The sequence below is a fragment of the Jaculus jaculus genome, chromosome 3 (assembly GCF_020740685.1).
Source record: "Jaculus jaculus isolate mJacJac1 chromosome 3, mJacJac1.mat.Y.cur, whole genome shotgun sequence".
In the NCBI taxonomy this organism is placed as follows: Eukaryota; Metazoa; Chordata; class Mammalia; order Rodentia; family Dipodidae; genus Jaculus; species Jaculus jaculus.
The window spans coordinates 42,247,220-42,264,461 of NC_059104.1; the positions used below are offsets into that span (position 1 = coordinate 42,247,220).

At 34.2% G+C, this 17,242-nt stretch overlaps 1 protein-coding gene across 1 annotated transcript in view; it reads left to right on the top strand.

The window, feature by feature from the left end:
- Positions 1 to 15,856, top strand: part of LOC101611821 (signal recognition particle 14 kDa protein-like) — a 52,132-nt gene extending 36,276 nt beyond the window's left edge. Inside the window, exon 4 of the mRNA XM_045146029.1 lies at positions 15,797 to 15,856. Coding sequence (XP_045001964.1) covers positions 15,797 to 15,856 — 60 coding nt within the window. The remainder of the gene's footprint in view (positions 1 to 15,796) is intronic.
- The last annotated feature ends 1,386 nt before the right edge of the window (positions 15,857 to 17,242 follow it).

Genomic DNA, 17,242 nt, shown 5'->3' on the forward strand with positions numbered 1-17,242 from the left:
CCTGCATTTGCAAACTTTCTTAGCTTTAACATCCAGATATAAAATATAAGTGCACTAAAATTTACCAAACAGGCCAGGCATGGTGGTATATACTTTTAATCCCAGTACTCATGGTGCTAACGTCATAGGTTTGTTGTGAGGTCAAGTCCAGCCTGGGGCTACAGAGTGAATTTCAGGTCAACCTGGGCTACAATGAGACAGGTAAATTCATATCCAGCTACAAAATTCAAGATAGTATTTTATGCTTAATATCCAGATGGTGCAGCTGATATGACTTTTTTTCAGTTTCTAGTATAATTTCTCATGATGAGTATTGTTCAGGCTAAGTAAACCAATGTGCAATGATAAAGAAAAAATAACTTCAAATGTTGTCACACATATTTCATTAATAGACATTAAATAATAAAACTGAGTTCATCTATGTAACATTGGAGACAGACAGTTGTGTCATGTAGGGTGGAAAGAATCCTTGTATGGCCAATCTAATCAATCACAATTACTTGGAAGAGATTATTTTACATATCATCTGTAGGCATGGACTTGGAGTTATGGAATTTGATTATTTTCCCTGTTTGTTTTAAAACTTGAATTGGTTAAATCTTTCTTTGTTATGACCATTGTCATTTTTTTACTGTGAATATTTATTCTGAAGATATATATATATATATATATATATATATATATATATATATATATATATATATATATATATATATATATATTGTTACAGGCTAATAGTTAAGTGACCTTGTACTATCATTTTTAGGATTGATAAAATCTATGGGGACTAGCTAATGGAAGTTTTGGAACTGGATCCTTCCTGGACTGGAGGAGGTACGTTGTTGGAGGCAGGTTTGTGGGTGTTATAGGCAAATTCACTTTGTCAGTGTTTGGCATACTTTGCTGCTGTCATTGTCCACCTGTTGTTGGTCACAAGTAATGTTTAGCTTCTGCTCTTGCCACATGTTCCCCTTCCACCATGGAGCTTCTTTCCCCTCAAGTTTGTAAGCCAAAATAAACCCTTTCCTCCTATGAGCTGGTTTAGGGTGGCTGCCTTGTGCCAGCAATGTAAAGCTGACTGCAACAAGCTTCTATACTATTGATAGATCATATTCTAGGAAGAAGAACAATGCTATTAAAACTTTTGACCAAAAGAGTAACGACCAGTTTTGGATTTAAAAAATAATTCTTACATATGTTGAAAAGATAGTGGATTCTAAACCCTGGTGATAAGTCAGTGTTTTATACAAGTACTTCATGAGGGGGAGATGCCTTAGGGAGGTCTACTCATTGAAGAGAAAATAAGTTCTGAGGATAGCAGCACAGGAGCCACATAATGGCAAAAGAAAGATTTGGACATTGGATTGTATCATCAATCTTGCAGCAAAATTAGAAGTTGCATATAAAGTATTAAAAATAATCACAGAAAATGATTTGCTTAAAAGTTCTTAAAATGTTTTGTTGCAATTAGTGTTTATCAAATCACTAATTAACTAATTCAATGTTTATTATCTGGACTTCTATCATTTGACAGCCGCTACAAGAAAGGATGTATGCTATAAAATCTAAAACTGAAAGTTAATTGAATCCTGTGAATAATAGGAACATACAATCACCTTAGGATAATATTGTTAAAATTGTGATGGCAAATGTGAGTTTAGAAGAAAGCTGAAGAAAATTTAGATTATGGTGCTCTTTTAATGTGTTTGTATAGAACTCTGATGATTACTTGGTAATAGGTGTAAGAGAAGGAAACATCAATGACAGCTAAGACTTTGGGCTTCACTAATATAATATTTATGAGTAATGATAACTTTTATTTAGATACTTAACATGAAATAATGGGTTGGAAATAAAGATTAAGGCTTATTTAACACATTTAGTTTAAGAAATCTGCTGGTCAGGTTAACTTCTTTATTTTCATATATATATATATATATATATATATATATATATATATATATATATATATATACATATCCTAATTTTTGACAGACCTCTTGCAATAAAAGAATTTGGTAATGAATATAAAACATTACAGTAACTACAAGTTGTACATATTCATGGGTATTATTCCTATAAACATGCCAAGGATGCAAGGTATTTTCCCTTTCTTATCATGAATATGTTTCGTGAATATTATTCTTTTCGGTGCATGTATCAAATACTATGTTTTATAAATATTTTAATCTGCCATTATGTGGTTCTCAGTTTATACTACTAACATTATTTCATAGTTGGGACACAAACGTGCAGTGGAAATAGAAACTGGCTCATGTTTATATGGTGAAAGCCGAGGTGTTATCATTGAAATGAGCTCTTCCAGAATTCCAAATCCTGGCACTCTGGGCTATACAATTCCTTTGCAATTAAGTAAATATATAAAATTATTCTCCCTAAAAATGCATTCATTTAATGCAAGTTTCCACTTAGATCTATCACTATTGTTGACACAGAAATCATATTTTTTGTAACCTTCAATGGAAAGTTTTAGTATAAATTATCTAACAAGGTTTGCACAGACTACTACTTATATTTTCATAAATAACTGTGAAGTTAAAGGATTTAAATTTTTATATTGGGACCAGTTGAAATATTGGGACAGGCAAATATAAAAATATGTACAATAAAGGGTAAAATAAATTATACCCCTTATATTAATTTCTAGCACAGTGTCCCTAGATTGCTTTCTGACTGTGGGAAACTTACTTTACTATTTTAAAAGCATGAATTCATATAGAAAATATGTAAGGTATCCTCAGGTATAAATTTCTTGTCCAATGTATCAACGATTCATTATTTCTCATTAGAAGAAGCATATGAACTTGCAGCGGTGTGGAACCCATTGTGGTACAGAAAATATAGAAGTGAAGAGTGACATTCTAAGTGTCTTAGTGTTATTTGGTTTCTGTGTTCATCCTAACCCTAGAGTGTGTTGTGTTTTGCTACATAATAGAAAAGTTCAAAAATCTATCTAAAGCATGTGAAAGCAGCCATTGGTGTTTCTTGCCTGTGGACTGCTACATGGCTCTGGTTCTGCTGGGCCAAACAGAATGGGCAGGGAGGAAGAAAAAGAGGGTATCAACACATGATATATCCATACAAAATATGTTGTTAATTAACAAAAAAAAGATACTGATATAGATAACTGTCATGGATTAAAACAACAAAGAACTCCCCTAAATCTTAGATATGCATTTATGTGTAAGTGCAAGTTTTGATGGTTATTTTCAAAATAATATTCTTGGATATTTTCCCCATATTTAAGCAATTTTTGAAAACAGTATATAGAGAATTCTATGAGTTCTAGGGCAGCCTAGGGGTATAGACTGAGCTTTAGGTTAGCCTGAGCTACAGTGAGACCCTTCCTGGAAACATATTTTTTTTTAATAAATATAAATTGCCTTTGTGCCCAGCAGTCTAATAATCTCCATGATGTAAAGCCTATTGACGTTTTTCTGCCAGGTCTCACACTGACAATTTATGAGCTTTCAAGCAAAACTGACGTTTTCCCATATGTTTTCTTGTGTTTTTAATGCATAAATATTTCAGTGTTCTCAGTAAACCTGCTTGTTATTAATTCATTACTACACTTCTAAGGGTGAAGATCACATGGCCCAATACTATAAGTTCATGTTCATTCCCATGAACGTAATGGTTTTCTATGGTCTGATGTTGTTCAAATACATATGAATGAATTGAAAGGTTGATGGACTCTCTTCATGAAAAATTGATAAACTTTCTTTAACTCAGAAAGCTCTGAGGAAATGAAACGATTTGAGACATTGCCACCTGCAGAAAACCACGGAGACAGTTCCTCAAACTCACTGTGAAAGATCCAACAAACCGAATGTGGCTGTTATTCAGTTGTTTGTCTACTCCCACCAGACTGCACCTGATTCCTGACTATTTCTTCCAGTAATGCCCTTCCTGATAAGCTCAGCACCTTCCCCTGCTGAATGTTTCAGCCTCCATCCCATCCCAAGGGAAGATGGTGACCTCTTGCTGTCCTTCAAAAAACAGTCTGTCTGTCGAGATCAAGTCTGCTTTGCTTTTCTTTTTCACTTTCCTTACATGATATATATATATATGCAGCATTTATTTGAAGGCATTTGAATGAATAAAGAAGACAAACTAACTTTCCATTAGATATTATAAAGTGTCATATACTGGCAATTCCTAGATTTATTGGTAGTTTTTCCTTTAGGAGCTTAGCATAACCAACTGCCTGTGCTATTATACTCTCAATATGCCAAATGATGAAAGTTAAAACCTATTTAATGCTAATTATATTAAATTACTAATCTTTATATCAACTATATCATATAGAATCAAAATTATTTTATTCATTTACAAAAAATAGTTATCACATTGTAAATTAAATGATATGAGTGTAATTTTCATCATAAATAATTCTTAGAATGGTGTAAAGTGTCAAATGATTATTTATTTTCTGCTATCATCAGTGATGGATTGAAAGTTAAGATAGTTTCTGAAAGTGTTATTATGAGAAAATAATTGAGGAGTTTGGAAATGGTTCAGCAGTTAATGCACTTTCTTACAAATCCACAAAGCCTAGGTTTGATTGCCCAGGACCCACATATGCCAGAAACACAAAGTGGCACATGCAACTAGAATTTGTCTGCAGTGGCAAAAGACCTTGGCATGCCCATTCTCTTTTTCTCTCTCTCCTTCCCTCTTTTGATGCCCTTAAAAAGTAAAAATATTTTAAAATATATTTTATTTATTTATTTGAGAGAGAAAGAGGCAGAGAAAGAGAAAGAGACGGGAGAGAGAATGGGCTGGTCAGAGCCTCCAGCCACTGCAAATGAATTCCAGATGGATGCACTCTCTTGGGTTATCTGGCTTACATGGGTCCTGGAGAATCAGGCAAGGATTCTTTCGCTTTGCAGGCAAACACCTTCACCACTAAGCCATCTCTTCAGCCCATCAAATAAAAAAAAATTTCAAAAAAGAATACAATTATGAAAATAGCAAATGCATAGACTATATTATTTTATTATTTCTCTATTCAAACAATTTTAATATATGATAATAACCTGTAAAAGCAAACGTGCATGTTTGATAAATTATTATTTTCTTCGAGTTGAAACTTCTAAGACTTTCTCATAACTTACATCATTTTATTGCCAATTATTTTTAAATTAGTGACATCCAGGGTAAATGATTTCTCTTGGAATGCTTACTAGGATCAAAGATGCTTATGAAATGCTATAAACTCATGAATCATCTGTTCTTACTGTTTCTGTTCATTTAAGTAGAATTAGGGTGGGGAATGATGAAGTAGTTACAAGAGTCTATAATTGTAATAAAGTATAATGATACAAGTGTTGTGTAACTTTTTCCCTGAAATTGAAATATTCCTCTTAGAAGTAGGCTCATAAGACTAGGGAAACTAAGGAAAGGAAACCACGCTTTGGCATCTCAGAAAAATTCAAGTTCCTTGGGCTTCTAACTGGTTTGAAAATAAGTAAATTTTGCTGAGTGAGACTCCTGCAAGAGCTGGGCAGAAAAGGACAGGGATCAGCCATTGTGAGAGAAAGCCTGGTCATGATGGGGAGGGTCTTTTGGTGAAGCAGTTGCCTTTGAGTCCACTGTAGTGCTATAGGTTACCCCTTCTCCATGTTCCTGTAAGTAACCCAAAATGGCTTACCAAGCTAGACTTGAAAGAAATTGTTTCTTTGGTCTGTCATTATTGTAGTATCTAGCATGAACATATGTTCAAATCTCTTCAGGATAAAGTAGATGACTCTCTTACTTACTTTATACTAGATAAAAGGCCCTGTAATTTTATGTCAGTGGTCAGGCAATGTTTATAAGTCTTTTGGCTTGGGAATGTGAGATTCCTGGATTCTAATGTTGGCTTTTCTACACTTGCTTAGATACTGTCAATAAAAAGTCATTACAATATAAAAAGAGTGAAGAGAATAGAGACACAGAATTGTCTTCAGTTTCCCTATTCCATTCATTTTGGACTTGTTGGTTTCTGTAATTATGAGATCTTTTATTTCCTTCTCCATGAAGCTTTGTCAGCAAAAGTTTTACTATCTGTACATTACTCAAAGCTCTTCATAGTTTTAGTAATAGCAACATTGCTATTACTTATTCTGGGTCACAAATATATATATCTCAATGGTTTTGTTCATCCTTAAACATTTAAATGACATATATGCTAAACACTTATAAAATTTAACTATGCACATTGATGTTTCCTGGTTGATCCATTATATATTGAAGTTACAATTTAATTTCACATCATTATTATAGTATGGGATCAGTTTTTTAAATTTCCTTTTTGCTGATGAATGTTGAAGCAGGCAGAGTTTAATGTACCCAACTTTTTGTGTGGTGGAACTAAGATTTGATTCAGCTTGGCACAAAATAAGAAGATTTAATCAATGTGCACATACTTACACCTCTCATTTTTGCTCCAAAACTGTGGTCATGTCACAGTTATAAAAATAAGTTTAATAACTTTCTGAAGTTGAAGAACTTTGGAATAGACAACTCACATTGATTTCTCTAATCTCTCTAACAACATCACAAGTAAAAGATTTTAAAATCATGATAGGGACCCAAGAGTAGCCAAACTTGGTCAAGGGCAAATAACCAATTAAGGTTTTCCAGTGTTATTTATAATGAATTGACATGAGATATGATAAAGTGAATGATCATTGTTAATCATAGCAGATACTAGGAAATGATTTGTGTGCTTCAGGGAGAGAAGCGTGGAGTGTCTCAAAGATATACACAAACTTGCAGGGCTCCATGAAAGACTACTTCCTGGCAGCGAATGACCTCTCAGCAGCAGTACTCCTAACTCTTGTTCATGGCGTTTTGGTGACAGATAATCTTTGTCAAAGACAATCAGTTCTCTCTGAATTTATACATAATTAAATATGGTATGGCAATTTTTAAAAAGAACAAACCTTAACTACAATGCATATGTAAAAGTTGAATTCAATAGTAAGCAAAATGCTTCAACAAACAATAATGGGGCTTGAGAGGTGGCTTAGCAGTTAAGGCACTTGCCTGCAAATCCAAATGATACAGGTTCAATTCCCCAGGACGCATATGGGTCACATGCACAAGGTGGCACATGTGTCTGAAGTTCATTTGCAGAGCCTAGAGGCCCTGGCACACCTATTTCCTCTGTCTTTCTCTGTCAAATAAACATGTATAAAAATTACATAAAGATATCAATCTAAGCCGGTCGTGGTGGCACACGCCTTTAACCACAGCACTTGGGAGGCAGAGGTAAAAGGATAGCCAGAGTTCGAGGCCACCCTGAGACTACATAGTGAATTCCAGGTCAGCCTGAGCTAGAGTGAGATCCTACCTCGGAAAAAAAACAAAAAAAAAAAAATCTGTTTCCTGACAACCAACAATTAAAATTAAAATTGGACTCACCAGTTCAATACATAATTTTTCTGCTTGCTTACATCTAGTAATTATAATAAAATAGTTGTTTCCTGGACAGCACTGCCTAGCATAGTGACTGACTTCTTATAATTGCTTAATGTTTCATTACATGGGAATAAGAAGCCATCTCTCATTTTTCAAATCCCATATCCTACCATGAGGCTTACAGAAGGGTCAATGCAAATGAGTGACTATGCTACATATGATAATTTATAAATCTCCATAGGCTTTTACTGGAACTGCAGACCAGATTCACTAAGGCTCTCAGGCTGCTATGGTAGGTCCAACATGTAAATATCCCATGGAGAAAGTTTATTGTTTTCTCATTCTAAAATGAGTTTGAATTCTTTATATCAACTGAATCATTAAACATCAAATATATTTTTCCTTTTTTTTGCTTACTCAATGCTCTCACTATAAGGCCATAAACCATGTCTGAAGAAAATTATTTATAAAATATTTTGTGTAGTCTATACATTAAGAATCCCTTCAGTGAGTTGCAGGATTGTGGATTATTGTATTATTTTATTTTCCCCTAAGGCCTCAAATTCACCTCAATTTTAAGTGTTCAAATATAACAACAGTATTCTGTTGCTTGAAAGTATTTCCCTTTCTAAAATAAGAGAAAGGAAATTGTTGAAGAACAAATAGTTTTAGTAGCATTTCTAGCCACAGAGAGGTGATATAAACTAGAGAATATGTAAAAAAGATAAATAAATCAATATCCAAAAAATAAAGCACCTGTTACTAAAAGCCTTAGAGAAAAAAAAAAAAGAAAAGAAAACAGGATTAGCAACGTTATACTTGATGTCATATATTCTCATTTTCAAACTTTCACCAGAGAGTCAATCTTCAGGACTTTTGATTCCCTTCACCTGCTTCCCTTCCTTAATCTTTCTCTGGTTTATACTATGGTAATCCCTCAAGCATGCAGTCATTGCATGGAGTTGTGACTCTGTCTTTTTCCTACTTGTTTAAACTGTAAGTACCTCTATAATCAGGTAATCTATCAAAATAGTTGTTTATATCACCCTAGTGAAAATGAATCTTAAGAGGAGATTAGATTCTGCATATTCAAGACTTTCTTGTTTTGTTTGATGAGAACTGCATATCCTTATTCTCCAAGAATTCTCATTTCTTCTGCTTGTATCAAATTTACAATAGTGGGGTTAGAAATGTAGTTCAGTTTCTGAGTGCTAGCCTATCATGTGCAAGGCCCTGGGTTCCATGTCCATTACCACAGAAATTAATAATCAAAATTATACAAGGGGCTCTATTCCCCACTCACACTAAACCTTCACTACTTTAATTTTTTAAAAAAATTTATTTATTTATTTGAGAGCGATAGAGAGAGAAAGAGGCAGATAGAGAGAGAGAATGGGTGAGCTAGGGCCTCCAGCCACTGCAGTCGAACTCCAGATGAGTGCACCCCCTTGTGCATCTGGCTAATGTGGGTCCTGGGGAATCCAGCCTCGAACTAGGGTTCTTAGGCTTCACAGGCAAGTGCTTAATTGCTAAGTCTTTTCTCCAGCCCCACTATTTTAATTAGTAGATATGAGTCATCTCAAATTTTGTTAGTAATAGTATTCCTTCCCATTACATCCCAGGTCAATGATCATCATTGTTTCCTCATGAATAGCCTTCCTGATCAAGGAAGAGTGTGTGAGCCCACATATCCACTTATCTTAGTTCTAATTCTATATTTACTTGAGTATCATTGCTAGGTATTTGTTTTATCCAATAGACTGAGTTACCATGTGAAAGCAATTCATGGCTTGCATACTTGCTTGCTCATTTTTAGTAATCTCAGTTATAGCACAGTTCAAGACATAATCACATATGATTACATATTGTTGCATAAATAAAATAATAGATTTATATGTAGTAATGCAAAAATGTGTATGATCAGAGAGGCATTCCTATTTAATTAATCAGTGTATAACCTCATGCTAGAATCAGAATAAGCTACATATCAATGCAATATTTGTCATTGTAACAAGCCAGAGTTTTCAGTATTGTGACTTTATTTCATCATGTGTTTTCAAACATATTACTATTGCTGTTAATTTCATTCTTAAAACAATATTGATTTATAATATTTAATCTTTAAAATGCCAAGCCATCTGCTTGTTTATTACTGAATTCTATTGTCTTTAGTTATACTCTTCAACAGATAATTTTTATGATGGCTTCATATATAAAATATGATTTTATTTAAATCACACTAACAAGGCATCAGAAATTGATGTACTTTAAGTATATTGACATTTGCATAAAGAATCACACCACACATCTGATATTTTGAGGTATATTAAAAATATGTAAATTACTCAAACATTTTTAAGGGGGAGCAAATTGAGAGGTACTGAATGGAGTTTCTTTATCTCCATAAATTGTTACATAATTTTGATTTCATATGCATATTCCATAGCATTCACTTTTACCTTCTTCCTTTGTAAATAAGCAGAAAATGCAAGTATTTATGGTGTTTTTAAATGAAGTTGGTAATGGTATTTGACAATAAATGCAATTTGCTATTTATATTTAAAATAAAGCTTGCTATCCAGTTTTCACACGTAGCTAGAATTAGAACATTCAACACCAACTTCTATAACTTCAAAATTTTATCTGCAATAAAGAAGGAAAGCACATTTTTATGTAAAACAACATATTCAAAACAAAACATCAATCAAAATAATGTATTTTTCTTTGATTGAACCATCCCAATAAGTTATTTGTGTGTTACAAGCATTTAGAATTCAATAATTGCTAAGTAATAGAAGGGTTAAAAGCACGAGAGTTAGGTTTAGGGAAACCTGCTTCACATTTCAACTGAGCCATTTGCTGACTGTGAGGCTTCCATTAAATACCTTAGCTGCTCACTATTTTGGCTTCCTCACTTGTAATAGTTAATAGGATTAAGTGACATATAGCATGTAAAGTGCTTAGCCCCACACTACATGGCATATTACCAGCATGATGACTTTTGAAGGCACTATTATGATTATTATTTTAAATGTAAATGGCTGACAAACAAGATGAGCATAGCACTCCAAATGCACTTTTCTTTTTACCCAAAGCAACAAAAAGGTTCTTTGCCAATTAGGTTTCAAGCGTTTTAACGAAATTGAATTTCAGAACCAATTTGAGTAATATTTTCCACACATATCTAATGCCTGGAATTTTATTTTTGTGCCATTTAACTACAATGTGAAATACCAATCACTTTACAAAAGTACCTTTAAGTTTCCTCTCTGCTAAGTCAGTTTAAACTGATTTCTTAGTGAAACAATATAAAAATAAACTTGGAAGGAAGCATAGGTTGATTCTTTATTGTATATAGAGATATTCAATGCATTGTTTTCTATTTCACTCATCTTTTAAAATATGATGACTACTTGGGTTTCTAGCCACTGCGTACATAAAGATAATTAAATCCAAGAGAATGCTAAGAGTGTAAAATTCTACAATCCCCACCTGATGTGAAAATTTTTAAGATGCACTCTCTACCTCTTATATTTGTCTTGGGAACATTTTCATATATATATATACATATATATACATATATATATATATACATATATATATTTTTACATAATATATTATTATAAATTATAAATATTTTATATATTATATTATATTATTATATATTATATAAATTATATATTATATATTATAAATTATATATGTTATAAATTATATATTTTTATGTAATGTATATATAAACGTATATATTTATATATAAACAGTTGCTTTTGGCCCACTATTTGTAACAGTTTTCATTGAATTCTATCACTTTTTACTCTAAGACATTAAAAAGACATGTGCCTCATTTTAATTACTCTCACAGTATTAATCTAACATTGATGATCTATGAATTTTAATTTCAAATATGCAGAATCATCTTTAATAATACCTCCTCACAGCATTTGTACAAACAGCAGAAATAATGATATACTATGAGATTTACCAAACAGGTATTCTCTAAGTATATAAATAAATACAATTTGAAGGTCAAATTATTTATATTTTATTTTCAAATATAAAGCCATCTATTTATTTTCTGTCTGCCTTCCTCTCTTCCTTTCTTTCTTTCTCTCTCTCACATACACATACCTCCCTAGAGAAATGCAACAATGAAAACAGGAAGACTCTTTGTCATGTTCTTGCAAATATTGTCACTATAAGGAATCCAAAGCCTTCAATCTCATCCATTAGGATTCTAATTATGTCCTGAGACTGATAATAAAGTACCATTCTGATACTAAAATTTCACTATTCTAGTGTCAATACCTTGTTCAAAGTCAAATGAACTATAAAGCAAATGCTTGTTTAGATAAATAAAGAGACAGCAATAGTCTATCATGCAGAAATGCAATTAATTTTGCTGAATGACTACAGAAGATGAGAGACAAGCTGTTTGCTTTTGTCACCATTTTAAAGCCACTGAAAATTTCACACCATTTAAATTAACTACCACCTGTTTCCTTATAATATTACTAATCATATACTAGCTATCACACAATAATTACTTAAAAAGTAGCTGTCACTATTGATATCATTTTGGTTATAAGAATATTTTGTAAAAGTATTGGAATGAGATAAAATAGAAAATGGATGAAATTTTCTTAATTTTATAGAACTTCTGTTTGGTCATTAGTAAAAGAATATCAAGTTTGGCCTGGTGGTGTAGAGAGTTAAACAGAATTTAGCTATCTACAAAACACATGCTACATTTACCTGTATCTGTGTGCCTTTAAAAATGGTAATAGTTAAGGTAAATTATTTCAAAATATATTTCAGTATTAACCAATACTGCCCATTTTAAGTATTTTAAAAAACCCTTTATGATAAATGCAATCCAAATCATATATTGTTTAATATTTTATTAGTTATTAGAGAGAAATAAAGAGAAAGAGGTAGATAGAAAGAACTGGTGTGCTTGGGCCTCTGGCCACTGCAATGAAACTCGAGACACATGTGCCACCTTGTACATCTAGCTTTACCAGGGTACTGGGGAATGAACCTGTGTCTTTAAGATTGCAGGTAAGTGCCTTAATTACTAAGCCATTTCCCCAGCCCCTAAAACATAATTTTTAAACCAGTTCATTTCATGTATACTGAGTCTGAAAGTCTGACAATTATTTCATTTCAAGGTGTTGCTTTGAGCAGGAATTCCATTGCCTTCTAGATACACTCACTGAGTGTGTATGTGAAAAAAAACATCCTCCAGACGTTATTAAGAGATGGTTTCCACCATGATGATGATGATGATTTAGCCTTAGAGCAAGTCTTCTCCTATACCTGACCATCACTTAAATCACTGATGTGTGTGAAGGGCTTCGCACAACACAGATGTTGTTTCTCAAACCCAATCTCAGCAAGGAAATCATGTCAACTATAGAATGAATGTGCAGCACAAGTCAAATTAAATTAAATTAAATCAAAAATTAAATTAAATTAAATCAAATTAAACACTCTTGTCACAATACTACATAACAGCAGAGTGTACAGTGGCATTTCAGATATTTTCTCTCCTTGTTCTTCTCTTCCACATAAGTGATTCTAGGTTAGATGTGAAGCCCATAAAAGCAAAAAAAGTGAATGATACAAAAATAGTAAAGAAAACATGATATAGCATATATAGGAGATAGTGGAATTCTCATAAGGGTAAATTCAGAACCAAGAAAAGGTATTTAATAAACATACTGGGGGGCGGTGGAGAGATGGCTTAGTGATTGAGAGCTTGCCTATGAAGCGTAAGGACCTTGGATCGAGGTTCTATTCCCCAGTACCCACTTAATCCAGATGCACAAGGTGGCACATGCAATCTGGAGTTTGTTTGCAGTGGCTGGAGGCCCTGATGTGCCTGTTCTCTCTCTGTGTCTGCCTCTTTCTCTCTCAAATAAATAAAGAAAAAAATTAAAATTAAAAAACAAGAAATATACTGGGGAGATGGCTCAGCTAAAAGTCACTTGCTTATATAGTCTTCAAGCAAGGTAAAACCTAAATCCCTTGTAAAGCCTGGGTTTGATTCCCCAGTACACATGTAAATGCATATGCAGCAAGAAGTCCCAGCATACCAGTTCTCTCTCTAGGTCTCTCTCTTCTAATAATAATAATATTTTTTTAAAGAAATATACAAAGCAGGATCTTCAGGTAGATCATTCTAAGTAAAATTGTGTAAATCAGTGAATATCCCTGGGTGTGATGACTATCCTTAAAATATACTTGCTTTGCTGGCCTGTTTGGAATTGTAATCTAGGAAAACAAAGCTAAAAAACAGTTAGCAGTGATTTTACTATGTATCATCTATGTCTATATGTATATCAATAGCTATAGAATTTGGGACCCACATATAATTCTATGAAATATATATATTTACCTAGGAATGTGATGAAGAAATTCATGAGACTAGCCTGCTTACCAAACTACACATGACTCCAATCCTGGAGAAAGCTGTACAGAAGAAACAATAGTGAATTTATATTCTATTGTGATACAACAGATTCTAGCCATAGGATAAGGAAATAAGTTCCTGTGCTTCAGAGAACTGACTGCTCAGGCTTTGCAACGGCATCACTTCATAAGAATTGTTATCTACCATAAAGGGCTTTCTCTTTGAAGGTCATGTCCCACTCCCAAGGTCAAACTGCATCCTATTACTTACCAAAGGGGAGGTATAAAGGCCTTATTCCTTGTGCTCAACATAGTTCACTTCAGAAACACCATTTTTGCTCCAGAATTAAGACTAAACCTGGTTTCCTACCTAAACCATTGGAAAAATGATATGAGATAATTGATGTTTATGCTTTAATTACTAGTGCAGTCAATTATTTACCTGTTCCAAAATGTTCTAGTGAATCCAATATTATGAGAGTTAGGATGGGTTCTCAAGTCGTCAGTGCAGGCCCCATCAGCTGTCTGCTCTGTGCTTTGACATGCTCTCTCCACTTTGGTTTTATGGTTTCCCTCATTGCCAAGTATAACCAGATGCTGCAGGATGCTCATGCTTCAGCCTGAGCATCACACAGTACTTCTCCATGGGGTTCTAGCTCATTCCCCTGGAGGATTCTATTATATACCAAGTTGGGGATTTTAATACTTGCCTTTAGTAGATTAAGGTAAGAAGATTGGATCAAATTCAGGGTTTTATAGCAAATTCCAAGCTAGTGTGGGCTACTTAGTAAGAACTTGAATAGTAAAATCAAACAAAAACGTTTTAGGTATTAGATGGGCTCATCGATGCTATGGTGTTGTTTCTAGGCCCTGCCTATGAACAGGCCAGAGAATATATATAAATTTATGCAAATTATCACAATATACAATGGATGTAGATGAATTTATACATCCTAAGCATGAATTCATGCTAATGATTGCAACACACATCCAGCACCATATGTTTTATATGTAGTATCACTCTGTCTCACTTCTTTTTTTAAGACTTAACAGATGAACATATTGTTATTTTATTGTACTTCCATCCCATCACCCTCTTTTGACTTCCCCCATCTTCCCAAGCCCTATTCTATTAAACACCTTCCACTTTTCAAATAGTCCTTCTTTGGTTTTGATGTCTCATTCTTTTCTTCCTCCTTTTTCTCTATGTCAAAATGCGTATGGGTTCAGGCTGTACACGTCTTGTGCTGGTAACAGCACCACTGTGAGGTCATGCGTGTACCAACCAGTTCATGTCTGGATTACAGTGCCCCAAATATTCCTTCCCACCCTGTGGGTCTTATATTTTTCCTTCCTACATTTCCACGAAGTTTAGTGAGCATTGCAGGTCATGATAGCAGTATATCATTTATTGTTCAATTTTCAAAAGCCTCTTATTAGCAGCCTTGTTGAGTTTCATGCTTTCTCAGTGTCTACCACCATCTCCATAGCAAAGATTTTCTAACTGGCAGTATGAGCAGCAATAATATCCTTCCACCACCTCCTCTGCAATGTTCCCTGGTGGGTATCATAGAGATGACCTATAACTGCTTTCTGATTTGAGGCTAGTTCAATAGGAAGGGATCCATGCCTAGTTCTGAAAACAAGTCAAAAGCTTATATCTTACCCATAACTGTGGGCTAACTCCACAATGCATGACCCATATACCTCAACAAAGAGGGGCCATGGGGAGGGGGTAGGTCACAGATGGGCCTAATAATGGTACCAAACTGACTGTATTTGCAGAATAGAAAACTAATTAATAAAAAGAAAGAAAAAAAGCCTATAAGGAAACTACCATTGTCCTTTGGTTAAATTGAGACAATGAAAAAAATCAAATGTCTTCTAAATGCATATGGTTACGACCATGTATTACTTCTGTTCTCACTTTTGATTAGAGTGCTTCTTTTTACAGATGGTAGTGAACACAATGGAGATCCAAGACTCGTGCAAGTGCAGAGAAGAGAAAGCTTAGCACTGGAGGCGTCATCTCTGTTCCATTTTCTTAACAGGAAATTTTTCTTAACACAATTGTGAACATCTCATTCCAAGTTACTAATTTCAATGATATTACATACAAAAATGTTAGCCCAGACATCTTCTTATGAGAAAAAAACAATCTGTGTGTATGGTACACATGTGTGTGTCTGCTCATATGTGTGTATATGCAAGTGTGTGTGTGTCTGTGTGTGTTTGCATGCATACATGTATGCATATGTGTGTGTGAAGGCTAGAGGAAAGCTTCAGGTATCAACCTCAGGAACACCATCACCTTTGAGACAGAAGCTCTCATGGATCTAGAGAACAGAAATTATTTTGAATAGTTGACATGTGTGTTCCAGAGTTTCACCTGTCTCTACCTCCCCAGAACTGGGATTTTTTTTTTTTTAATTTTTATTTATTTATTTGAGAGCAACAGACAGAGAGAGAGAAAGAGGCAGAGAGAGAGACAGATAGAGAGAGAGAGAGAGAGAGAGAGGGAGGGAGAAAATGGGCATGCCAGGGCCTCCAGCCACTGCAAACGAACTCCAGACGCTTGTGCCCCCTTGTGCATCTGGCTAACGTGGGTCCTGGGGAAATCAAGCCTCGAACCATAGTCCTTAGGCTTCACAGGCAATTGCTTAACCGCTAAGCCATCTCTCCAGCCCAGAACTGGGATTTTTACAAGATATTTGCAGAGCAAATAGAAGTCTCCATGTTTACCATGCAAGAACTTTGTTGGAGCCTCTCAAAGGCCCCATAGAGAACCAACATTATAACATAAAATACAATGCTATATTTTTTCTCTGTTTTTAACACTTCCACCCACTCCAGAAAATCTTGAGGGTTTATTACTTACCAAGTTGATTATATGGAAAAATGTTAGAAATATTTATAAACAGATTTTATGTGGTAATAAATTTCCAAGTTGGTTGAGTTAATATCTATCAGTGTGACTACTGGACCATGTCTTGGCACTATGTTCCATTTGATAAGAAAATAGGATCCGGTCTCCCAAAGTACTTATCAGGTTTTAATCCACTTCAATGAATGGTAACTTCCATTTTTGTACAAATGGACCAGTATGAACTGTATAGGCTTTAAAAATTTAGTTTTCTTACCGTTGAATTGTTGATATTTTAATCAGCATTTTACTGATGAAAAAAACACACTGGGCAACTTTCTATGTGAAGGCTACAGTATAGCCTTACATTTTTTTTTTAATGATGTGCTGATATGCTCCTTTTGGTGTGTATCATTTGGACCCTGAGTCCTCTAAGCAGTACACCAGCACTTGTTCTGTTCTCTGTGTCCCTTGGGATTCCCGAGCGTGTAGGCACATGCCAGTGATTTCAAAGAGGCAGTAGAGAAGCTTGATAAT